Source organism: Cyprinodon variegatus, unplaced genomic scaffold (assembly GCF_000732505.1).
Source record: "Cyprinodon variegatus isolate N-32 unplaced genomic scaffold, C_variegatus-1.0 Scaffold508, whole genome shotgun sequence".
Classification (NCBI taxonomy): Eukaryota; Metazoa; Chordata; class Actinopteri; order Cyprinodontiformes; family Cyprinodontidae; genus Cyprinodon; species Cyprinodon variegatus.
The window spans coordinates 229,319-254,676 of NW_015150961.1; the positions used below are offsets into that span (position 1 = coordinate 229,319).

At 39.6% G+C, this 25,358-nt stretch overlaps 1 protein-coding gene across 2 annotated transcripts; it reads left to right on the top strand.

Annotated features, from left to right (window-relative positions):
• The first annotated feature begins 1,387 nt into the window (after positions 1-1,387).
• LOC107094828 (collagen alpha-1(II) chain) lies at positions 1,388-24,077 on the top strand. Of its 2 annotated transcripts, XM_015390682.1 has the most exons (54): positions 1,388-1,693; positions 2,976-3,185; positions 4,181-4,197; positions 4,318-4,350; positions 4,884-4,916; positions 5,036-5,089; positions 5,373-5,465; positions 5,873-5,950; positions 6,232-6,276; positions 6,378-6,431; positions 6,708-6,761; positions 7,144-7,197; positions 7,330-7,383; positions 7,498-7,551; positions 7,649-7,693; positions 7,800-7,853; positions 7,970-8,014; positions 8,140-8,193; positions 8,570-8,668; positions 8,770-8,814; positions 8,944-9,042; positions 9,133-9,186; positions 9,286-9,393; positions 9,515-9,568; positions 9,714-9,812; positions 9,938-9,991; positions 10,333-10,431; positions 10,571-10,624; positions 10,730-10,783; positions 10,868-10,921; positions 11,010-11,063; positions 11,518-11,562; positions 11,709-11,807; positions 13,480-13,587; positions 13,721-13,774; positions 13,878-13,931; positions 14,036-14,089; positions 14,526-14,579; positions 14,868-14,975; positions 15,132-15,185; positions 17,401-17,454; positions 17,549-17,710; positions 17,884-17,991; positions 18,189-18,296; positions 18,414-18,467; positions 19,596-19,703; positions 19,800-19,853; positions 19,964-20,071; positions 20,156-20,209; positions 20,696-20,803; positions 20,891-21,179; positions 21,985-22,172; positions 22,269-22,502; positions 22,579-24,077. In XM_015390682.1, the coding sequence occupies exons 1-54, from the start codon at positions 1,600-1,602 to the stop codon at positions 22,723-22,725; spliced, it is 4,458 nt and encodes a 1,485-aa protein (XP_015246168.1). In that variant the 5' UTR covers positions 1,388-1,599; the 3' UTR covers positions 22,726-24,077. The 2 variants fall into 2 exon arrangements, with proteins under 2 accessions (XP_015246168.1, XP_015246169.1); XM_015390683.1 differs by lacking the exon at positions 2,976-3,185 and having other exon boundaries at positions 1,389-1,693.
• Positions 24,078-25,358: the final 1,281 nt, after the last annotated feature.

Genomic DNA, 25,358 nt, shown 5'->3' on the forward strand with positions numbered 1-25,358 from the left:
AAAACGTTGTTTTCATCCTTGGATCCTACAGGTTTGCTTCTGCACTCCTCCAGGTGGGTGCTGACTACTTTCCTGTCACCCGTTGTGTTTTCGGTCCAAGGCCCAAAGCCACCAGTCGAACACTGTCACTGTGTCCAAACCTGGACACCCTGTAGACCCCTGGAGCCTCTGTGTACCCGTACAGTACAGACACCCCCCCCCTCCCGGGCGGAGACATACACACACCTCCTTCCAATCCTAGCCATCCCTTCATTTCCCTCTACCTTCAACCAGCCCTTCCTCCCCCACCTCCTCTTTTTCATCCTCACGGCTTCCACACCCTTCCTCGCCCACCAACCCCCATCCTCACCATGCAGCTATCCCACTGCCCTGCCATCTCGCAGCATTCCTCCGACCAAACACACAGAGGCCTATTGTGTGTGCTGGGAGAAGGCAGAGGAGGGTATACAGTCAGAGCACCAGAGAAAACTGATGTGTGGGGATGAAATGGACTCAGTATTCAGGCTGGATGCTGACACAGACCTATAGTGAGGTTGTGTTCAGATATATTGGACGTGTTGCACAGCCGAGGTATTTTGGTTGGGGGTTTGCACTCAATGGCTAAGATAATCTTGATTGGCTAAAACACCAGGGTTAAAGTAGATATTTGCAAACATTAAGCCTCATTTAGTGATCAATGCATCAAAAAGACCAGCACTGATTTAAATGGAACTCAAACATATATGCAGAAATGTGCTACCTTTTTCTTTAGTAGCAACTGTTTCACCTGCTTTATGATAATCTAACTTTGTTGCTCTTTAGTCCAGCATAACCAAAGATTTATGGAGCCTCTTCTTCTAACAAAGATCCCCTTTCATTTGGACTTATCTTCTGTAGAGTTTCTTATTAAAGATCATTCGTGTTTTTCATCTAACCTGTGGCTCAGCTTCATGATTGAGATTTTTGGTCTCTTGGTGCAATCTTGTCGAAACCCAGTATGGTCACAGAGTAATAGAAATCTAACATTTGCTGCAGATCATCTAATAAATGTCTGATTTCCACACAGGCTGGACCTTCCTCAGTGTAGTAAGAATAAAACAAAATAGCTGACTGGTGTTCTTTAATAATTCTCTCAACTTGCATTTGTTTAAGTTGCATGCAGCTTAATTAAACTTTCTCCTGCTTGTGGCTCATTGTATTTTTAATGGGAAAGTGAAGGTGCACCTCCAGCCCAGGCCCAGTGGGTCAAGTCATGAAGGAGGGCTTTGGTTAAAAAAAATAACCCTGAGTGTGTGGCCGCCAACAGATTAAGAGGGGAGGGAAAGGAGGTTCAGGTTACGGCCTGACAGGGGGTCCTGGGGGAAGGACCGGCGTTTTGGAATATACGAAGATCCATACAAGGCACAGTGGACATAAAACCGCGGTGCTTGCCCTGACGAGCTGGGTGCAGAGTGCCAGCTCGGGCCCCGCGTTGGATTCCACTTAGATTTTGGAAGGTTTCACTGCATGGTGGTGTAAGTCTCTGGGAACTTGTACTTAACACACCACCTGACTGTAAAACCTGGTCTCCGGCGTCTCTTTCATTTCTCATCCAAGCTCCTGCATGTCTAATATTTAGACATGTTGCGCTTTGTGGACTCAAGGACTGTTCTGCTACTTGTAGCATCCCAAGTTGTTTTACTATCCGTGGTCAGATGTCAGGAAGAGGATGATCGTAAGTTCCATTAAAAAAAGAGATGTTTTACTGGTTTGAAAATTTAATTATTTTTTTTCCAAGTGCTGCATTGGTTTTGTCAACTGAATCTGTTAAATAACTTTGCTGTGCTTTGCTTTCTTGAATGTCATTTACTAAACAAGATTCAAATGTCTCTCTCAGACAGCTTGTTCATCAATCTAGGTGAGAGTATGATGGTTAAGGTGTTAGATGGAGAAGCAGGTCTGTTATCACCTGTCCAGCCTTCCTGCTATGTCTGATCCCTCTAAGACACTTTAAAAGTATTTCAAAGTTTTTTGTAAGATTGCATTTATAGTCTGACAACAGCAAACATGAAGTCAGACACACTCTGACCTCATACTTTAGGGTTTAATGTGCAAAAAGGAAATTAGGGATGGATAAAGAGGAGTCTGCACAGCAGGTGATCAACAGGATTAGATGTTGGGGTGTTTTTACCAAGTTGGAGGAATGCTGTACTTCCTTGCAACTATTTGAAGGTTTTTTGTGTGCATGAAGCTAAGCTGTGTGTTCAGTAATTTGATGGAGATAAGTAACCAATTCTTGCAAATTTCACATAAAACAAGTCCCCTATTCTTACTTTATGTGTGTGAGTTTACACTAGTGCTTAACACAACAACGTTACCTAGACGGAGAACTTTAGAAGGAGCCTATGTTTATTCACAGCACCAGTCTGTCAATTGGGCCCAGTATCCCCATAATAGAGGTTCATTCATACAAGCAGTGCAGCAGGTTAAATACACTCTGTGAAATACCTCAGCTTAGTCTCTAGCAGGGACCGTTTGAGCTGACATTCAGGAAGATGTAGCCAATGAGTTTCTCTTAAGCTGAAGAGTAGCACTTTTTTTTTTATTTTTAGTCATTCATGTATATAATAGTTTATTCATTCCTACTGTAAAACACAAATAAGCGTTATTTGTGGTTTATAGTGTATTTATGGCTGGATATTCATCATCATAAACAAAGACAAAATATTTGTACTTTATATATGCAGATGAAAGAGTCATTTTTGCTATTACTTAATGTAGGATTTTTTACCATGTATTTTTTGATAAATGGTGATTTTTTTATGCCCCTCCTGTGAAACCATTAACTCCTCCCACTTCCTCACTTTCCTCCTTTGACCCCTTTTTCTCACTTTCTACTCCTAATCCAACATGATCTCCTCTTTCAACTCATCATACTGAACTCATCTCTCTATCTTTCTGTTTAACCAACCACTGCTGTCCCTCTCCTGACATCCGCCTCCTGCTGGCCACCACAGAGGAGGCAGGTGGCTGTGTCCAGGAAGCCCAGCAGTATAATGATAAGGAGGTGTGGAAGCCAGAGCCGTGCCGCATCTGTGTGTGTGACAGTGGAGCGGTTCTGTGCGATGAGATACTCTGCGAGGAGGTCAAAGAGTCATGCACCAACCCTATCATCCCACCTGGAGAATGCTGCCCCATCTGCCCTGCTGATGCCACTGCCCCTTTTGGTTGTAATTTATTTATTCACACACATATAAATAAATTACATTTCTCGCTTGCATTTAAATCCATAACAAGCTGAGACTTTTGAATCTGGAAGACACTTTGGAGCCTATTGCTCATTGCTGATGAGGTCAGAGGAACTCACTGATTACGGTGCATACGTGCATATGTTGCTTCGACTGAATCGTGTTTTAGTCGGTCATGCTCCAGTTTTCCCTATTCTAAAGTCTCTGTCTGCTTCTGATTTATGGAGACAAGATGAGCAAGAGCAACATTACTGTGATTTAATCACTCCCTTTCAAAGTGTGTGATTTTAATCTTAGAATATGATGCCTTTTGTCTCCATCTAAATCTTATCTTCTCAATTTGTCATAAAGCAAAACCTGTCATTGAACTCAGTATCAAAAACCTGATTCACTTTCTTCCCTAAAAATCTTTCCAAAGCATTGATTTTAACTATACTGTGCAAGGAGTTTAAGTAAAAACAATAGATTTTTTATATTAATATTGCATCTTTGACAATTTATCGACAAATAACTGCTAAAAATTGGTGTTTATGTAACAAAGCATGGTTTAAAATTAGCAAATTATGCATAATTTTACCCCATCATGTTTTAGTGAAAGTATAGCAATTCGTTTTCGAAACCATTCAAATAAGAAAATTGTTTGCTTGGCAAAATTTATTTTGAAATAAAATAAAGTCAGTTTCACGTTCGTAGATGCAAAACATGTAACGCTTTATATTAAAAATTAAATGCGCCTTCCATTTAAGGTTTTGCATTAATGGATAACGCTTGCCACATTCTCTTAGCTCACACCTGCTTCTGCTGCTTTATTTGCATCTCTAATATAATCTGGAATGGGTTTGGTAAAATGTGTTAAATATCTTTAGTATAATTATAGAAATTATAGGTTAGATAAATCATGTGTTTGGACATTTTTGCTTGAAGTTATCGTCTTTAATGAGCTTCTTCCTTTTCTGTCATCGATCCATCTGCAGAGGCGTTTGGTGCTAAGGTGAGACAGCGAACATCATCTAAAACATCATCATATATCTAAAAAAAGACAAATTATGACTGGACTCTGCTTTTTTTGGTTTATAACTTCACCTGATAAAATGTGTCTTTTGTGTTTTAGGGTCAGAAGGGAGAACCAGGAGAGATTGCAGATGTAAGTATGGTTCCTCACAATAAGTCTCTACCCACTGTAATGGTTGAAATATCCTATGATTATTCTGCTACTTTAACTTGAACTTTTATACTGATTATTCATAAACAAACAACTTTTTTACAGAATTTATTTCTAGACTTTCCTTTCTGTAAGGATAAAAAAAAAATTATATCATAAAACTAGCTGTAATGACCCAAAAGGTATTAGTGAAGAAAAACCCTGCATTCCAGGAGCATAATGAAGCCTGGAAAATCCTTTTAGATCTTCCAGTAGCTCCCCTGGAAGTTCACCTCTGATGAAAAACAGGTCAGCCAAATTAGAGGTCAAAGGAGGTGATTGGATTGGATTAAAAGAAAAAAATCACATCTTGTCAAATGAAATCACCGTTGAATTTTGCTGAACTTTTGGTTTATCGAGGTTTATCGACCTCCTACGAACTTTTGGTTTATTGACTAAGATAAAGGTACCGGAGACATGTCTGTTTAAATGATGGATGAAAGTCGTCAACAAAATACTTTTATTTTCCTGTCTAGGTTGTAGGACCTAGAGGACCACCGGGCCCTATGGTAAATATTTATGCTTCTTCTACATAAGTTTGGGGTTCTAAATAAGTGATCCGTGCAATACTAAATAACACCTTTTGTTTTTAATAGGGGATTTAGTCTTAATATGCTTGTTCTTGCAGGGACCTTCTGGTGAACAGGGACCACGTGGAGAAGCTGGCGCAAAGGGCGACAAGGTAACAAAGTACTTCCTACTTTTGCAGACAGAAAGCTTTAAGAGTTTTTGATGCAGGTCATATTAGGCTTCCAAATACCTTACCATAAAATGCTGAAAACTTTAAGAATATATAATGCTAAACGAACTGAACTTTAATATGTGGCTTATAACCAAAAATACAGTGTGATTATAGAAATGTGGTATTAAAAATGGTTCCTTATAAATTACATAGCAGCTTACGATTGATTACCTGAAAGTTGTAAAGGGGATGTGATAAAAACATCCCTTTGACTTTTACATAGGGAAGTCCCGGACCAAGAGGAAGAGATGGCGAACCTGGCGTACCTGGCAACCCTGGACCCCCTGGACCACCTGGACCACCAGGTCTCGGAGGAGTAAGTAGGAAGAAACAGACTTCACATCAGATTTCTACTCAGATGACACAGTATTACCTCCTTGATGCACATTATTCAGCAGACAGCTGACAAACACTAAGAGACATCACAGAAGAAAAAGAGTAAATGAATAATAACTGGCCTGTTTTATTATTTGTCCAAAAGCACAAGAAAAGCAAAGCATGGAAACTTAAGAAGCAACACAAACCATGCTCTATTTTCTAATGTAGCAGTTAGGAAAAAACAGCACATGAGCTAAAATATAATATTTCAAACAGCGCATTTTTGTTTTATCAGGAAGATGGAATGTCATTATAATAAAATAACACTCTTATATAGCAAAGGCTGATGAAGTTGATGAATTTCTTAAACTTTTTCTGTTTTATTGTTTTCTTTTGTTTTTGTAGAACTTTGCTGCTCAGATGGCCGGAGGTTTTGATGAAAAGGCCGGAGGTGCTCAGATGGGTGTGATGCAAGGGCCAATGGTAAGCAGGGCCTTTCATTTTTACTTTTATTGGATCTAAATATGAAAGATGGAAGCAGCACTGCTATCTTCATTGATAGAGGTGTTATTGCCACCTTGTAGGTCATTGATTTTTCCTTTTTTAAATCCCTAATTATAAGCTTGATTTAGAATTATAATTTCACCGGTATATTTTTTTATATATTATGTATAAATATCAAATAATAACAAAATAAAACAATATGATGAATTAAATTATTAGATTCTGGGTTACCAATACGTGTATGTCATGTGTCATCACAGGGTCCCATGGGTCCACGTGGTCCCCCTGGACCTACCGGAGCTCCTGTAAGTTCAATCATTTCAAATAATCACTCACTGTATGATTTTATTCTGGGTTACATGCTTATTGTGATCTGTTTTGTATTTTTTTTGTTTTTAACCAACAGGGGCCACAGGGTTTCCAAGGTGCACCAGGAGAGACTGGAGAACCAGGCCCTGCTGTAAGTTCTATAAATGGATCCCAGGATGTACCTGGATACCTAAAGAACTGATTTCAGTGATTGGGTAGCAACAACACCGACTTTCATAAACACATTCTGGTTATATCCTGTCTCAAAAGTATCTTTTTGTTCTCAGTCTAATGCTAATACTCTTTTTAAGTTTATTTTTTTAAGCCAAAGTTACATTTGGCTTAAAATGCTTTCTTAAATCGTCATTGTGTAACATGCAAACATAGATCATGAGTGTAAGTGATGTCGTATTTTGCTTTCTGACAGGGACCAATGGGACCTCGTGGACCGCCTGGACCATCTGGAAAACCAGGAAGTGATGTAAGTCTGGACATTTCCTCACTACCTGGAATCTTTAGTTCACTAAACTAAAACCTCTAAATCAACTTAAAGTTTTGCAGCTAAACTATATTCTTTAAATTAAAAAAACACATTTTTAATAAGCATATGTAAAATAAAAACTGAGCAGTTCTATCCAAATCTTAAGTTAAATAAGAAAACCAGCAGAACCTAGTTATCAAGTAGTATTTCAGTACAGCCTGTTAGGCTGCTGGTAGAGACAACCTGTTTACCAGCAGAGGGCAGTGTTTGTCTCCTAACGCTGAGAACTTTATCCAGTGGTTCCTCTCATTTCAGGAAAGCATGGGACTTCATGTTTACCTGTATATCTTCAATAATAATAAACTCATTTCCCTTTTTTTAGGGGGACCCCGGCAAACCTGGTAAAGCTGGTGAACGTGGACCTGCAGGGCCTCAGGTGGGTTATTATTAATCATTCTTAATTCAATGTTTAATTTGTCCCAACCCTAACTTCATCACTTCAGAATTATTAAAGGTCTTGCCTAGAAATTTGGGGATAAAAATGTTATTCTGTTTTTTTTTTTTTTAGGGAGCTCGTGGATTTCCTGGAACACCTGGTCTTCCTGGAATAAAAGGACACAGAGTAAGTATTGCAGCCTTTGGTGACTGACAGGAAGGGGTGAATAAGTAACTGATTACTTTTGTGAGGTTCATATCAGGTTTATCTTCTGATGCCATTATGTCATGCTCCCTGTAGGGTCACCCTGGTCTGGATGGAGCTAAAGGAGAGACTGGTGCTGCAGGAGCCAAGGTACAGTTAACTAAAATGAAACATCAGTTTTTTCCAAAAGCTTAGTTTTAGTTGCTTTTGGCTTGCATCTTTTCATTTTCTCCACCCTTCTTTACAGGGTGAAGCCGGTGCAGCTGGAGAAAATGGTTCCCCTGGACCAATGGTGAACTTTCTCAACCTGCTCCCCCAAACAATCAACATTACATGAGTATATGTGAGAGGTAAGAGCTTTAATAATATAAGCTGATCATTTATCTCCTCTATCATAGGGCCCACGGGGTCTGCCTGGTGAGAGGGGACGCCCTGGTGCTTCCGGAGCTGCAGTGAGTAACTTTTTTTAACACACCGAGTTTACTTTCATTTTGCTGATTTTATTCAATAAGTAAAAAGCCTTTATTTTGATGCTGAAAGATAATTGTCCTTTCTCTGCTCTCTCCAGGGTGCCCGTGGAAATGATGGCTTGCCTGGTCCTGCTGGTCCCCCTGTGGGTATCACTATTTTCTAGCTGGCTCATCCATTTTATCACCTTCATTATAACAGAAAGAAAGCTCTTGCTTTAATCAAGACACGGATCTAAAATAATTTGTTTTTTTTTTTTCAATTTTGTAGGGCCCAGTTGGTCCTGCTGGAGCTCCCGGTTTCCCAGGATCCCCAGGAGCAAAGGTTTGTCCTGATAACAAATATATTCACAAATATGTAAAATTTGCTTTAGATTTACAAAAAAAAAAAAACCTTGAAAAGTCTGGGACTTTTCAATTTCAATTCACCTGTTTTAATTCTTTTTAATGCAAATACATCCCGAAAATAATTTTCTAGTTTTTGTTAGTAGGTTTAACACATAGCAATGCCATGTTTAACGGACTTCTCTGCAAAGCTACTGTCATACTTAGCTTTTTACTTTAAAAATAAAGTAAATGATTTATTCTGCCTAAAATTCAACTGTGAGAACATTGTGGTGAAAAATTTTATTTAGATTAAATAAGTGCAGAGTACATTAGTATTTTAAGGGAAATGAAAAACACCTGTTGTTTCCTGTCAGGGTGAAGCTGGTCCTACTGGTGCCCGTGGAGCTGAAGGACAACAGGGACCACGTGGAGAGGCTGGTACTCCAGGATCTCCAGGACCAGCTGGGGCATCGGTTCGTTTCCTATGATTCTTTATCAATAAACGGTTCAATGTTTTAACATACTACTAGTTTATGTAGATGTAGAGTAATTTAATGCTTCTGTGTCTCTGCAGGGTAACCCTGGAACTGATGGCATTCCTGGAGCTAAAGGTTCTGCTGTAAGTCCACTTGTTCTCCACTATGGTTTAGCAATTTCTTATTCTATACCATTAAATAATTTGAAATACATTCTTGTGGATAAAACGCGATCCTCTACTTTAAATTGCACTGTATATTTCTCTATGAAGGGTGCTCCTGGTATTGCTGGTGCCCCTGGATTCCCCGGTCCCAGGGGGCCACCTGGACCACAGGGAGCAACTGGACCTCTTGGGCCCAAAGGACAATCTGTAAGCCATCTAGGATTGATGATAAACCATAGAAATACGGTTAATGAGGTAACTCTCACCTGATTCTCTCTTTATTACTTTGATGTTTAGGGAGACCCTGGTCTTCCAGGGTTGAAGGGTGAAACTGGACCAAAGGGAGAGCTTGTAAGTTGCTTTGTTTTGACCGTATAAAACATAAAGATACAACAAGAGACTCTAGGTGATATTAGAAGATCAGATATCAAAATATCTTCATATCTTTAGGGCCCTGCTGGTCCTCAAGGGGCTCCTGGCCCTGCTGGAGAAGAAGGGAAGAGGGGTGCAAGGGGTGAGCCAGGAGGTGCTGGACCAATCGGACCTCCTGGAGAAAGAGTAAGAAACCAATATCTTCATGTTACCATGAACAGGTTGATGGATGTTTCAATACTGATGTAATTGATTTAGACCCACACACACCCTGATCTAATATCTGCCTATTTTGTGCTCTTTCCAGGGAGCTCCTGGTAACCGTGGTTTCCCAGGTCAGGATGGTCTTGCTGGTGCTAAGGTTGGTCCTGCCTCAACAGATAACTGTTCATTTTGAATACGTTTCACCCATTTGACGTAAACTTAGCATATCTATTTGCAGCTTTAAAAATGCAAAACAGATTTACCAAAGCTGATTGGTGTGACACATAATTCACTTTCTTCAGGGTGCACCCGGTGACCGTGGTGTCCCTGGTGCCGCTGGGCCTAAAGGAGCGACTGGAGATCCTGGTCGTACAGGCGAGCCCGGCCTTCCAGGAGCCAGAGTAAGTTTCGCATCCCAAAGATTATAAAGGCAGATCAAATCCAATTGGTTTCCCATAATGTAAAATGAATTCGATTTAGTGTCTCAATTTAGCTGCCTTCTTTAACGTTCAATGACTTTTCCCAGGGTCTTACTGGTCGTCCTGGAGATGCTGGTCCCCAAGGCAAAGTCGGAGCTTCTGTGAGTAAAATGTTGATACATTTTTTTAGTATATTATCTTGGACATAACTAATGTTTTTCTGCACACAAAAAAGCTTGAAGCCTAAAATGAATTTTAGGCCTTTTTGAGTTTTAGGTTTCACACCTACAATAATTGCCATAAAATATTTTCTTTGAAACAAGCTCATTGCAACTTTGAGCAATTTTAAAACCAAACCTTCAGTCCATTAACCTACACTAAACAATAAACATCATTAATGTGATAATAAACTGGTTTACAATTGGTATATAGTGAAGTGTTACCATTAGAAGTCTTAGAAATTGTTCCTGATCTGCCTTCTGTTTCTTGTTGCCTTTAACAGGGTGCTCCTGGTGAGGACGGTCGTCCTGGTCCTCCTGGCCCTCAGGGAGCACGTGGACAGCCTGGAGTGATGGGATTCCCTGGACCAAAAGGAGCTAATGTACGTACCTAAACGTGTTAAATACAAAACCTCCTTTACAAATGCAAGAGTTGAATACAACAAAAAAATCATAGATGCAGATAATGAAACCATTTTAAGTGTTTGACAGGGGAAATTATAATAATTGTCTCTTCAATAGGGTGAACCTGGAAAGGCGGGAGAGAAGGGACTTGTTGGTCGACCTGGTCTAAGAGTGAGTAGACCTTCACCATAAATACTCATTTACTAAAAAACTAAGAGGAACAAAAATTAACCACTATATAATACTTTCTTAACTTGAATATTCCTCTTTGAACAGGGTCTACCTGGAAAAGATGGTGAAACTGGTCCATCTGGACCTCCTGGACCTGCTGTGAGTATTTTAGTATACTATCATATTAGTATAAATTTTATATTAAACTGTCATCTAGAATGATGTCCACATTTATCAACTCAGGGACCTGCTGGGGAGAGAGGAGAGCAAGGACAGCCTGGACCTCCTGGCTTCCAGGTGAGCGTCTATTCACATCAAACTGCTAAAACAACCATGCATGAATCTGCTTTAAAAATTCACCAACTGCCTTATTGCTTTTGGACAGGGTCTGCCTGGACCAACTGGTTCCCCAGGAGAGTCTGGAAAACCTGGAGATCAGGTTAGAGATAAGAGCAAAAATCTACACAACAGATTAGTTGCGTCTGTTGGTTTCTCTGTTGTCAACATGCTTCTCCAATCTCTGTGAAAAAAAAACACAAACATTTGGTAGCAGCCTGAAACACTGGAGAAAAAAGCTTAGACTACAGTAAAAACTAACCTCTACTCTACCTAATAATAATAGCTTACTTCCTTTTTATCCATAAAGGTAGGAATTAAGTGGTATAGTGCCTTTGGTAAATGTCAATGTGATCATTGTAAAGATATTGGAGATTTTCTAGTCCTGACCATAAATGCTAATCATCTTTTCCTATCAGTTCTGTATTTTAAAGACTTTGAATTTTGTTTTTCATATAAACCTCTATCATTTCTGTAATAATGCAAATACCCATCAGGTGCATTTGTTGGTGAATAATAATGCAGCACTGTGATAAGCTTATGCTTGTACTTCACAGGGTGTTCCTGGAGAAGGTGGAGCTCCAGGTGCTGTTGGACCCAGAGTGAGTCAACATGTTTCTTATTGTCAGAGTCATCATTGCAAAGCAGACTTGGTTTCACACCTAAAGATCTTTATTTTAATTTAATTTTAGCATTTTTTATGTTCTACCAGTTAATTGTCTTTGTATTCTTTTTTTTTTTTTTACAGGGTGAGCGTGGTTTCCCTGGTGAGAGGGGTGGTGCTGGGCCTCAGGGTCTTCAAGGACCCCGTGGACTTCCTGGAACACCTGGAAGTGATGGACCCAAGGTCAGTGGCTGATTTCTACACCAACTTAAATTGTTGCTAAGCTCAGTATCTTAGGGACTGATAGACATTCACTAAGCGTGACCTTGAAAAAGGGATTCAGCGGACGTGGTTTTACATATTAATGTCAGTTCAAGTAATCTAAAGCTTTGAGGTGCGTTAACATCTCAGTGAAGATATATGTTACTGAATCCAAGGTCATTATGAAACAAACAAATGCCAGTTTGATTGTGTTAAACCTGTTGGGTCTGGAAACTATAACTGTTTCAGAACTTTCATCTGGGCAGAAGGCAATCACCACCCTGACTGGGTCCAAACCTAAGCTTTCTAAAGACAGATGAGTTTACCTATGAAAATATCTTTTGGGGAAATGTAATTAAAATGTGTCCAAATTGAACTAGCTTAGCTCTACAACAAACATTTGAGATAATCTATGATAATTACTGGAAAAAAAAACTTTCCTTTTAAAAGTCTATACAGATTTGATCTTTTGCCTCACACCATTTTCTCACTCAAACTACTTTTATAGTCAAACAAAGAATGGAACAAATAATGAAATGCAATTCATAATAGGTAAATTAACTTTTTGAGGAAAAGAGCTTTGCAAATCTGCCTGGATCGATCTGGTAAATATTATAGCCCGTCACGTCCTAAACTCTCTTGTTTCAAAATTACTTCAAGTTGACTCAACCAGGAGCTTACAGAAGAAAATAAGTTCAACGTCCAAAGCATAGCAGACATAATTTGTGTTAGTTAGGGTATGAGTTTATGAATAAGGAGGAAAGAGGCTGAGTAACAGGAGAATTGCTTTTCATGGGTGAAAGACACTTCTAGTCAAAAGGAAACACAGATCACACAACTTCTTAGAGGATGTATGTCCATGTTGGTGAAGAACTCAGAAAAAGGTTTTACCAACATCTTTAATGGCGGTGCTGTGATGGACTGCAGCTTCTTTGTTGCTTTCCATAATAGATTAACCCCAGAATACAGCTCTTCAAAAAGGCCAGTTTGTGACCTTAAGGTGAAGAATACTTTATGTGTGAGGAAAATGATCCAAATTACACCAACAACACCTCTTAATGGCTAAAAATGGGTCATATTGGTTTTTATATCTGGACTTGATTCAATTCAGATCCTGTTACATGGCCTCAAAGAGGCTGTTGTGGAGTTGAATCAAGTAGATTCTGCCAAAAAGAGTGAGCCTTTGTTTCTTTAGAATGTAATGTAATGAATTTAGCATGTAACACACTGACTGCCCGCCGACTCAATTCCAAAAAGCAACTTTCTTTTAGTTTATTCAAATAATGATATTTTGTATTTAAGTGTTATTGATAAAAAAATTAATTTGATGATCTGAAACATTTACCTTTCCCCCAACACTGCTTTACTCAGGTTGCAGTGAGTCTTTAAAGATTCACCTTTAAAGGAGCTTGGGTTCATAATATAAGGCCTTTTCTAACATGGCACTACAGCTTTGTTCAACTTCTCTAGCCAATATATTTTTGAAGAGGATGTTTTTGATTTAAAATATACTTTTTCTCTTGATATTAAATCTTCTGAACTAATAGAAATTCTTAGTTTTTTCTAATCTAGAGAGGAGCAGGAAAACCTTTGCTTAAGATCAACTGCTTCAAATACAACATGACTGATTACATACCTTCCTTGTCTTTATCAGGGTGCTATTGGACCAGCCGGTGCCCCTGGAGCTCAGGGACCCCCAGGTCTGCAGGGTATGCCTGGAGAAAGAGGAGCCGGTGGTATCCCAGGAGCCAAGGGAGATAGAGTAAGAAACATATAGTTGGTGTTTGAAAAACCTTAGCTTTGTAGATTATGAAACAGTGTAGTTCTAATTCATTGGAATGAGAAGGAAAGAATTACTGTACTTTCATTTTTCATGGGTTTTTTTTGTCTGACAGGGTGACAACGGACAGAAGGGGCCTGAAGGTGCTCCAGGAAAAGATGGTGCTAGGGTGAGTTCAAAAGAAATCTTTAAACTCTTATGACTGGCTTTATAACTCTCTTTTCTTTAACATATTACATCTTAATTCTTTATTGTGTTCCTCTCTGGTGCAGGGTTTGACTGGTCCCATAGGTCCTCCTGGCCCATCTGGACCAAACGGTGCCAAGGTAAGAATCCCAATGTTGCTCAATTGATTGGTAACAAGTTTTAAGATTGGATTTAAATGGAATTCATAATCAGTTTTTTAACCAGTATTCCTTTCAACTTCCAGGGTGAAACTGGACCTACTGGTCCTACTGGTGCTCCTGGGGTCCGTGGTGCTCCTGTAAGTACTTCCTGTTAAACAGGAACATAACATGATAGTCAGGTTGTGTGATATATTCATGGGTGTGAGATTTCAGAGTTCTGATATTTAAAAATCAGCATCTTGTTGATGGTCTTTTGGCCTATTTCCGCCGACAGCCCACAATCTTACCCCTGGCATAATTTCACAGAGCTTAAGGTTTTCCCGTGCTTTCCCAGGAGAGTTCTAACATACTCAACTGATAATGTCATCACAGGATCAAGTACTTATTTCCTCAACTCGATAAAAAAAAAGGATGTGTGAAACAGAACAGTAATAAATATTATACCATATTTTTTTCTTCTCTGTCCATATTTATTAGCATATTTTTGGTTTGGTTAATATGACTGACCTGTGCCATTCTCTATATTTCTCTTAATGAGCTTCTACTGACAACCTCTGTACTTTGTTCTTGCAGGGTGACCGTGGTGAGGTTGGTCCTCCTGGACCTGCTGGCTTTGCTGGACCTCCTGTGAGTAAATAAACCATTGTTGTTTGTGTTCATTTCAAGGCACTTTCCAACAATTCAACCAGATCATACAGTCAGATTAGTTCAAAGTGTTTTATCTAAGGAAAACCAACTGATTGCATCAACTCATTGACTCTTCAGCAATACCTCACACTAGGCATGCATGCAGTCACAGTGAAGAACAAATCTTTCTTTTAACAGGAAGAAACCTGCTAAAAACAGTAACAATCCTGTTAACAAGGAGTTTAAATAAAACTTGTGCATTGACATTCCATTCATTGTACTGTTCAGGGTGCAGATGGTCAGCCAGGTGCCAAGGGAGAGCTCGGAGAGTCTGGGCAGAAGGGAGAAGCTGGTGCTCCTGGGCCTCAGGGACCATCTGGAGCTCCAGGACCAGTGGTGAGTATTTGGGACAAAAGCTTAGTCCTAGAACTGAATGCTTTGTGTCTTGTAGCCATTTTAAACCATGAATGGAAACATGCAATAGAATGTAGAAAGTATATTTTATTCTACTTTTGAGTCACCATGACCAATTGCTTTTTCTGCTCTTTTTAGGGCCCTACTGGTGTAGCGGGACCTAAGGGAGCACGTGGTGCTCAAGGAGCTCCTGTGAGTAACATGTACTCAAAAAACCTAAAGCAAATCCCAAAAATCTAAATCACAAGCATTTAAACATGTCTGATACTGTATGAATACTGATAGGTCACCCTACACCCACTTTGTTTGATTTAAAATCATTCATTTCTGATCAGAAGTTTAATATTTATATGTGGCCCCAGCGCCTAACAGGAGTCAGCATCACATTGTAGGGAAGGCATTCAGGAAGCTTTACTGTGGTCAGACTAAGAAATAAAGATGGTTATATTCAGCATCTTTTCTAAAATGTATTTTAAGGCTAAAATTGACATCCATGTTTATACAGATGCATTAATGTCACAAAGTTAAATATATTCAAACTCTCAATTCAGAATTTGTTAATGCTAACAAATGCATTATAAAACCACAATACTCTGTCTAAACTGAATAAACAACTATAATAATACCTACAACCATTTTACATTATTTTCTAATGAGCTTCAAATAATAGTGAGCTCTATATATCTATCTAATACTTTAGCTGTATAGCATCAGGCAAATGTTCAGGATCTGAGAAGGTGAATAAAGTAAGGTGATGAGTTCAACAATACACCACATATTATGCCTCACATAGCTTTTCAGACTAACATCAGGCGCAGTCATCTAAAGATGGCCGTATGTCTATAAATGGAATCCAGCCAGCATTAATTATAGAACAAGAACTAGGATCAGGCCTGCACTGCTTGTAGCATAAAAATACCTTTTTTTTTCAGTAGGAACACTTTACATTCAGGGAACAAGGGGCATTGATATAAGCCTCTATAATGCTCCAGCAAAAACTGGATTATTACGAAACTACGGTACAGATCAGTGTAATCCCAGCCAGCCATTATTCAGCTCTCATTTGATTTAGGAAGCTTTTGAACAGCTAAAGAAAAACAAACAGTTGTTTCTCAAAAGCAAAAAGGGATTTTTTCATAATAAGTTGTTATAATATAGAGATGTGAAAGGCTCTACAGTCATGAGGTGAATGATAATTTTACTGCTGCGCAGCTTTCAGTCACTGACACACTGCTTTAGTAGGGTAAACCAAACAAGAACACCACTATGCATTGAATGGTCGAATAGAATAGAATAGAATAGAATAGAATAGAATAGAATAGAATAGAATAGAATAGAATAGAATAGAATAGAATAGAAAATCCCTTTATTGTCCCATATTGGGGAAATTGTGGTTACATAAATCTCTATACAGGCATATTAATGGAAAGTTGAGTTGAAACAAAATGGGGAACAACCAACAGGTATAACAGCAATCTTATAAGAATCATAAAGCCAATCCCAGGTTCACAGGGTGTGGACTCTTGATGAGGTCAGTGTTAGAGGTCGTTTTTGAAGTTCCCACAGTTAGAAAATCATGTTATCTGCTGTTTACGACCCACTATTTTATTCGGCCTCAAGTCAATTAATCTGTTAAGCACAAAAGCTGAAGAAGCTTCATCTTTAATTTTGGTATGTTTTATAAGGATGCTTTTTTTTATTTTGAAGCAGGAGATAGTACCTTCCCTATCTGCCAAAATAACTGACACCTGGTCTGATATCAACAGCATACATGTGTGTGTTTGGTCAACAAATTTTTCCAACCTATTGTCAAAAAGAAGAGGAAGAATCCAGACCTAACGGTGCAGACAAACTAAAGGATGCTTTTAAAGTAAACTGGGCTTAATCAGCACCTCAGCAGAACCACAGGCTATACATTTATAAATATATGAATATGTATTGTGTACATGGACATACTTTTCAGCAGACTGAGATTGTTTCATTTACTGAGAAAAAGGTTGTTTTTAACTGTAATAATCAAAATCAGCAGAAATAAACACTAAATATATCAGTGTGTGATTTAGAAAAATGCAGATAGACAAAACATTAAAGAAAAAAAGTGAAAGCTCTTTCTGCACTTCAAGAAACATTTCAATGCCCACATTATTGCAAAACCTGCAACTCTGTCACACAGACATTAATCAGATATATTTATTGATTGAATTATTAAAATAAAATAACTCTTTGATGATTAATAGTTAAAGATTTACGGAGACACAGCTATGGATCTTGCTCATAAGCTTGTTTAGAGTCTAAAACTAATTTGCTTCTTTATGCATATCTCATTTTTCTCTTAAAAAGGTGTGTTTTTAATTAAAAGCTGCAACAATGAAACAAACAATATATGAAAGTTTTCTTTTTTTGACAGGGTGCTACAGGTTTCCCTGGTGCTGCTGGCAGAGTTGGACCTCCCGGTGCTAATGTGAGTGTCTCACATAAAAACAAAATTAAAATCTAATTTAGGTACTGAATTTTTCCTTTCTCACCTTTTGAAATTCTTTGCCTTTCCATCGCAGGGTAACCCTGGCCCTCCTGGTCCTGCTGGTCCTTCTGGTAAAGATGGTCCAAAAGGTGTCCGTGGTGATGCCGGCCCTCCAGGAAGACCAGGAGATGCTGGGCTCCGTGGACCCGCAGGGCCTCCAGGAGAGAAAGGAGAGCCTGGAGAGGATGGACCTCCTGTGAGTTACCTAGTTTTGGCTCGTAGTAAAATCTGTGACTTATCCTGAGAGTGTTAACCCTGGTGTCAATCATCAGTTATTTTAGTTATATTTTCTTAGATGGCAAATTTCTAATTGATTAATCCAGATACAGCTTTACATGAACATCTGTGATCTCTGTCTTTCCTCTACAGGGTGCTGATGGTCCTTCAGGTCCTCAGGGTTTGGCTGGATCCCGTGGTATTGTTGGTTTGCCTGGTCAGCGTGGTGAGAGAGGCTTCCCTGGTCTCCCTGGACCTTCTGTAAGTGCTTTTATCTATGAACTGTTGTCTGCTAGATATCACCAGTGTAAAACCTGATCATATAAACTCAGCTTAGCTGAGTTAGAGTTTGTCTCTATTAGTCATATTGTTCAATAGATTAGAGATTTTTTTTTTCTGAATTTAGAATGATTATAGTCCTTTCTCAAAGGTGCTGACAACATTTTGTCTATGTTTAGGGAGAACCTGGTAAACAGGGATCCCCTGGTGGTGCTGGTGACCGTGGACCACCTGGACCTGTCGGGCCTCCTGGACTCACTGGGCCTGCTGGAGAGCCTGGCAGAGAGGTAAAAGAGGAGCAACAATAACAACCAAACAGCTGCATTTATAACACTGAAAATATATATAGCAATATATCATAACAGGGAATACTATAGCATGAAAGATATGCTATTGTTTTTTAGGGAACCCCTGGATCCGATGGACCTCCTGGAAGAGATGGAGCTGCTGGAGTTAAGGTGAGGAGTTTTGGCTTCATAGATAGAAGGGAAAGTAAGCATTGAGCATCTGAACTTGACTTGAATTCACCTCATATTGTTAAAAAACCCATATAATCCACCAAACAAACACAAAAAACAGCACAGCTTTAGTAATTTCATTGATTGCATGGTTCTACATGCTGTGATGGACTAGTGACCTGTGCAGGGTGTACGCCATCTCTGACCCGGTGACCTTTAGAGATAGGCACCAGCCTGTTAGGTTAGGAATCTCTCAAAGTCACTTCCTGATAATCTGAGCTCCTAAAGTGGAATGTGTGACTTGGCCATTATCTATCATCTTAGAAACCAGCTGTGTGTTTGGCACTATTGTCCAGCAGAAAGTCATCAAGAATATCCCCATCCAAACTATGTTCAATGAAATGAACTCTGCCAGTATCATATACTGAAAGTCAAGACAATCTCACATCATAGTGTTCTGCCTCCAGACTTCACTGTATGGTGTTCTTCCAGCTCTGCTTCAGCTTTTTCTGTTACTCTGCAGCAAACTCTAAGCAAGTGTAACATGCTTTCTCAGGGGTAGACTCCTTTGCTGTGAGCATGCTCAGGGACCATATCCATTAATTAGGTTTTTACTTAAACTGGACCTACTAATCCCAGGTTTATCCTCTGTGAGAAATATTGTGAGGAGCTTCTGATTGGATCTGGTTAAAAAAGTCTGACTTTCAGCTGACGTTCCTGATGGCGTTCACTGGAACATTCAGAACAGTTCAGCAACATAGGCCATTGATTAAGACAATATTAGCTGATATTAATTTGTCTGAATAGGTTTCAGTGATTCTTGTAGCATTTTGTTTGATGTTGTTTTTTTTTTTTTTTATTTAGCTTCTTATATTGTTGTTTTAACTTTTATTTCCTTTACCATTCTATTTTATTACCTTTTCCTATTGTATAGATTAATCTGTACTTTTTCCTAATCTGTGAATTATTTGGGTTGTTACTAATAATTTGCTGCGAATTTTACATCAATGAGGCCATTATTAATTTGTTCTTCTTCTTCTTTGCTGTAAAAAACTTAAATCATCCAGATCTGGAATTTATTGCAAAGACATATATAATCCTGCATTAAAACATTGTATCCTCCTGTAGGGAGAGCGAGGTAACACAGGTCCTGCAGGCGCCCCCGGAGCTCCTGGAGCCCCTGGTTCTCCTGGGCCAGTTGGACCCCTCGGCAAGCAGGGAGATAGAGGAGAGCCTGTATGTAACACCATACTCTGTTAATGCCACAGAAATACCTTTTAACATCTTACGATATTTTATATGAATATGAGGATCTATCTTGCATTATTTTAGGGTTCTCAAGGACCTGCAGGTCCACCAGGATCAGCTGGTGCTAGAGGAATTGCTGTAAGTATCATAAACCGTAAGATATAAAATATGATTTTAACTCTGAACTAGATTAACAGGCTATAGATACATGAGCTTAAATCTCACAAGTTGGCGAAACTCTTTTAAAGGGACCCCAAGGACCACGTGGAGATAAGGGAGAGGCGGGCGAGCCTGGAGAGAGAGGACAGAAGGGTCATCGTGGCTTCACCGGTCTGCAGGGTCTTCCTGGACCTCCAGTGAGTGTTTTAAAAGCTCCTGTCCTCAGTCTTATTATTCGTCTGTAATTTCCATTTGATAATCTGTTGTTTTTGATCCAATAGGGTCCTGCTGGTGATGCCGGAGCCGCCGGACCTGCTGGACCAAGCGGAGCTAAGGTGAGGAAACACAAAGATAAAGGGGAGAAATAAATCAAAGCAGTTCTCCTGCAGAATCCTATGTAATAGTAACATATTGCACAAATCAGTCTTTTTATAAGTTTCCAGTGAAAAGGTGAAGACGAGAGGAGATAACTGCATGTTTTAAATACCCGTCACTGTGATAAGACTCTAGCGGAGGCATTTTATAATTACTGTATGTCAGAAATGTGGTGAACAAGCAGCCAGGTTTCTGCTTCATGATACATCCAAGATTGGAAATGGATTTTGGTGTCTAATATAGATAAGCTCAGAACTGTGCATGATAAGAAAAACACTGCACAGCTTATCGTCATACATATTAGTGAAAGCTTTGAAAGTTAAAAGTTATTCTCTAAACTTCTGTTTGAGATTTAGACTGACAGGCAGAAACTTAATGGAGTTTAACTCCTGAGCCAAATTATAGATAACTTTCTCTGACTGTCACTTTGACACTTGGTTCAATAGGGACCCCCTGGTCCAGTTGGACCTGCTGGTAAAGACGGGTCTAATGGACAGCCTGGCCCCATTGGACCTCCTGGACCTCGAGGACGTTCTGGAGAAACGGGCCCTGCTGTACGTGAACGTTTCATACAATCCTCATTTCTTTGTATTCTGTTCATTTTCATTCAGATAATATTTCCTGTTCTTGTTTTCTTTCAGGGTCCTCCTGGTAACCCTGGGCCCCCTGGTCCTCCTGGTCCTCCAGGCCCAGGTATTGATATCTCTGCCTTTGCTGGTTTGGGTCAGACTGAGAAAGGCCCTGATCCTCTCAGGTACATGAGGGCTGATGAGGCCTCTAGCTCCCTGAGGCAGCATGATATTGAAGTCGATTCAACTCTCAAGTCCCTCAACAACCAGATTGAGAATTTGCGCAGCCCTGACGGCACCAAGAAGAACCCTGCTCGCTCTTGCAGAGACCTCAAGCTGTGCCACCCTGGCTGGAAGAGCGGTAGGTGGATCCAACATCAAGATATGACCTGTTGCAACATACTAAATAAGCTTTATTTAAAGACTCTTGAGAAAGTGCCAATAAAGTCTACTGACTAACAGTAAAAACAGAAAGGTTTTTACTGCCGCTGAATGAAATGGTTGCATTCAGTTATTTTCAAAGCCTTTCATAAGGTTTTGTCACAATACAACCATTAATGAATATCCCATTAAACTGATCCATGGTTTTCAAAAATAGCAAAGCAACAACTGCAACAACCATTTGTTTTCAGCCTCTTTTACTCTGATACCGCTGAATAAAATGTTGTTTAGCCAAGTACCTTCAGAAGACACCCTCAGTATAATGTCGGCTGTTCTGTGCAGGCCTAAGCAGTTTATGAGAGTTTATGAGAATACGCTGAAAAAGGAAAAGTTTTCACTGATACCCTGTATCCATTCTGAGTAGATTTGAGCTGGTTTGAAAGAAAAGGTGTCAGTCTCTATGTGCAGAACTGAAAGTACACACTCTAAGTATTGGTAGCAGTAATTGCTCTAAAATCCTTTAACTCAGGGCAATGCACTCGATTTTATGCACACTTATATGCTCTACCTACTATGTGCTGGTTTTCAATTAACTGTGAAAATGACCGTGTGAACTTGTAGCTTAAACAAAGGTGACTAAGTTCAAATTTAATCTTGCCCCTACCCTACCTGACCTAGGCTGGAGAAAAGGCTTCATGAAAGATTCCCATAAATTAAATACAGGGCTTATTGAATTAAATACCAAACACTTCCCCCTGTTAACGGCATCATTATTATCTCTTCAGGTGATTATTGGGTTGATCCTAACCTGGGCTCCACAGCCGACTCAATCAAGGTCTTCTGTAACATGGAGACTGGAGAGACCTGTGTCTACCCAACCATTCCTAATGTACCAAAGAAGAACTGGTGGACCAGCAAGAGCAAGGAACGCAAACATGTCTGGTTCGGGGAGACAATGAATGGTGGCTTCCATGTAAATATAAAAAAGAAACAAAACAAAGTTATTTTTCGGATCATGTGATCATATTCAGTGAAGAATGCTAACCTGCTACTTGTTTTTTGTTTACAGTTCAGCTATGGCCAGGATGGTCCTGCTGCCAACATACAGCTAACCTTCTTGAGGCTTTTGTCCACTGAGGCATCTCAGAACATCACTTATCACTGCAAAAACAGCATTGCATACATGGATCAGGCCTCAGGAAACCTTAAGAAGGCATTGCTACTGCAGGGCTCCAATGATGTGGAGATCCGCGCAGAGGGCAACAGTCGATTCACATACAGTGTGCTGGAGGATGGTTGCAAGGTGGGTGCAGAACAACGTTTGAGGCACTAGTGTCTGTGTGTATTTTGATACTAAAGTCTCTCCTGTCATCTAACAGAGTCACTCAGGCCGGTGGAGCAAGACTGTCTTCGAGTACAAAACACAGAAAACCTCCCGTCTGCCAATCGTAGACATTGCTCCAATGGACATCGGAGGAGCAAATCAAGAATTTGGAGTGGATGTAGGCGCCGTCTGCTTCTTGTAAAGTGGAGTACCCCAATGGCCACCCCCCAAAACACAGGAAATGACAACCATTAAGAAACTGAAAACATTCCACACATTTTCACAATAAAGGAGACTGGAAATTAACAAAAAAAAAAAAAGAAATTTTATAATTTTTTTTTCACAACAAAGTGCTCTCCAGGTTGTACTTCCTGGATGTGAGCACTGAAGGGCAAGGGCAATATCTGTACACCAAACCAGCATTCTCTGTCAACCCACTTCCTGAGATCCAGTCATGTTTCCGTGGCCCAACCGTTGATGGAAATTAGTCTGAGCCAGGAAGGAGGAAAGAGTGGGACCAAGAAACCAAGTTATGGAGAAGAGAAACATGACTTGATGTCACTTATTTATTGTCTAATCTAAGTGGGCAGAGTTGGGATAGGACGGGACGGGCTCACTTTTGTACGTAACAGATGCCTCCCCAATTTCCACTACAGAACAGCTGCACAACTTCTGCCCCAGTCCTACGCCACCTCCCTCGTTGTTTTCCTCATAAATACGGCATTTTGAATCAGTGTAGACCTAACAAAAATGTACGTCTTTTTATTTCATTCCCAGCAAGCTAAATTTATTCTTCTATGGACCAGACAATTATGAGCATAAAATAAAAAAAACTTTACTGTGTATAATAAATATTTGGTTCTAATGTTGTAAAAGTATGTGTTTATAAACAACCAGTTGGTTTTATATATACATATATAGATATATCTCCACATAATATGTTCCTATATGCACACCACTTTTTGTGGAAAGTGAGGTGTCATGTGGGTTGTATGATTTCATGCCCCGCACCTCTTAGCTACCCGTCAGAAGAAGCTCCAGCTTTCCTCCAAAATGAAGATTGGCTCTGTAGAACTGCTAGTGAAATAAGTTCTGCCTGTTTCTCATGTAGTCACCCAAATTCTTTGAAGCTACCTCACAGTCCAAGACAAAAAAAAAATGTGGAGCAGAAATCTTAGATGCCAACAACTTTTAGCTTTCAGATGCTGAACAGCCATCTTTGTTTTGGGTGGCTCTTTTTTCATAAGGTGCTACGAGTCTCCCCTCTCCAACCCTCCCGTCCACTCAACTTTTTATTGATTCCCACTAGCCTCACAGCACACACTCACACTCCACCCTGGACGGAGGTGAGAAAGGATGGACTCCCTGTGGACTCCAAAGCCTAACGGGACGCTGAGGACAGTAGCTTGCAAACAACAAACAACCAGGGTGGGCTGTCTCTATGTGTGTGAGAGCATGTACATTTTTTTTCTTTTGAATAAATTTTATTGTCTTTTGTTTGTTACAACGCTAATTAATGTAAATTGGAAAATAAAAGGAAAACCAAATTCTGAATAAAGGTGATTTTTTTTTTTTACTTGAGTTTTGAATAAAAGAGAAATGGTGAGTTGATGTTACTTCTAACAGCAGCTGTCATGGGTGCTTTTTTTTGTCCTTGGTGAACTTGTATCTCTTGACATCAGATGGGATGTGTGTGTGTATGTGTGTGTGCAAGTTTTTGTGTAAGCTGTACAGTGTGTGATATCTTAAAGAATCTCATAAAAAGAAATAAAAGTACTGTATTGATATTTGGGATTCTCCTCTTTGAGCCGATATGTAAATAACTTATTTTACAATCTAATGTTTTATAAAACAGCTCTGCAGCAAAAAACATTATTATGTAATTTAAAATAGAGTAAGGCATACAATTAATAATTAATGTTAGCCCCAAGACATAAGAGGAGCATTGAAGTTATCCAAATTATTCTATAATTAGTTATGCTGATTCCTAATGACTTAACCACCTAAAAAATCTACATGCCATCCAAATAAGTACCAAATGGAACACTTCATTTCTATTCAGGTTTTCCATTCATCCATCATCACCTGTTTGTCTGAGATCATGTTGACAACAGGTCCAGACATCCCATCCCTCTCCTCACAAACATCCTCCAGCTTCCTCTTGAGGACCTGATGGTTCCTCATCCCAATGGATCAGGACTGGAGATCCTCCTAATGAAGTCACAAAGAGGGCCTCCTAGTCAGATGTCCAAACCTCCTTAACCGGCTCCCCATAAGTGACGCTCATCACCTTCTCTCTAAGGCTAATTCCAGCCACCCTCTTTAGAAAGCTCCTATCAGCAGCCTGCATCCATGATGACGTTTTTGTTTTCGGGTCCATATCTCATGACCATAGGTGAGGGTTTGAATGTAGAAAAACTGGGATCGAGAGCTTTTCTTTTGGTTCAGCTCTTTCTTCAAAACAGACCTGAGTAATTTTTTTTAATGTAGCACCTTGCAAAGTTTTCCACAAGCCTTAAACGTAACTATTGTTAGTTTTGCATTCCACATAGCTAACCTCATGGGGAAGTGGCAAGAAACACAAAACATTGCACTTACATTTGGGCGCAACCTATATAGGACAGGGCAAACATAAAATAAGGTGGCCTGGTAAAGCCAAAATTGAGCTCTTTGGTTTACATGCAAAACTTAATGTTTTGCATGTAAATATTTCAAATAAGCATGAGCTTCACATTAAATCTGCTGATGATGGTATTTTGTGGAGAAGCTGTCCAAAGTTAGAATACAGTTTGGAGATAAATGCATGGCAGCAGTGGACAAAAGGCCACAAAGTCA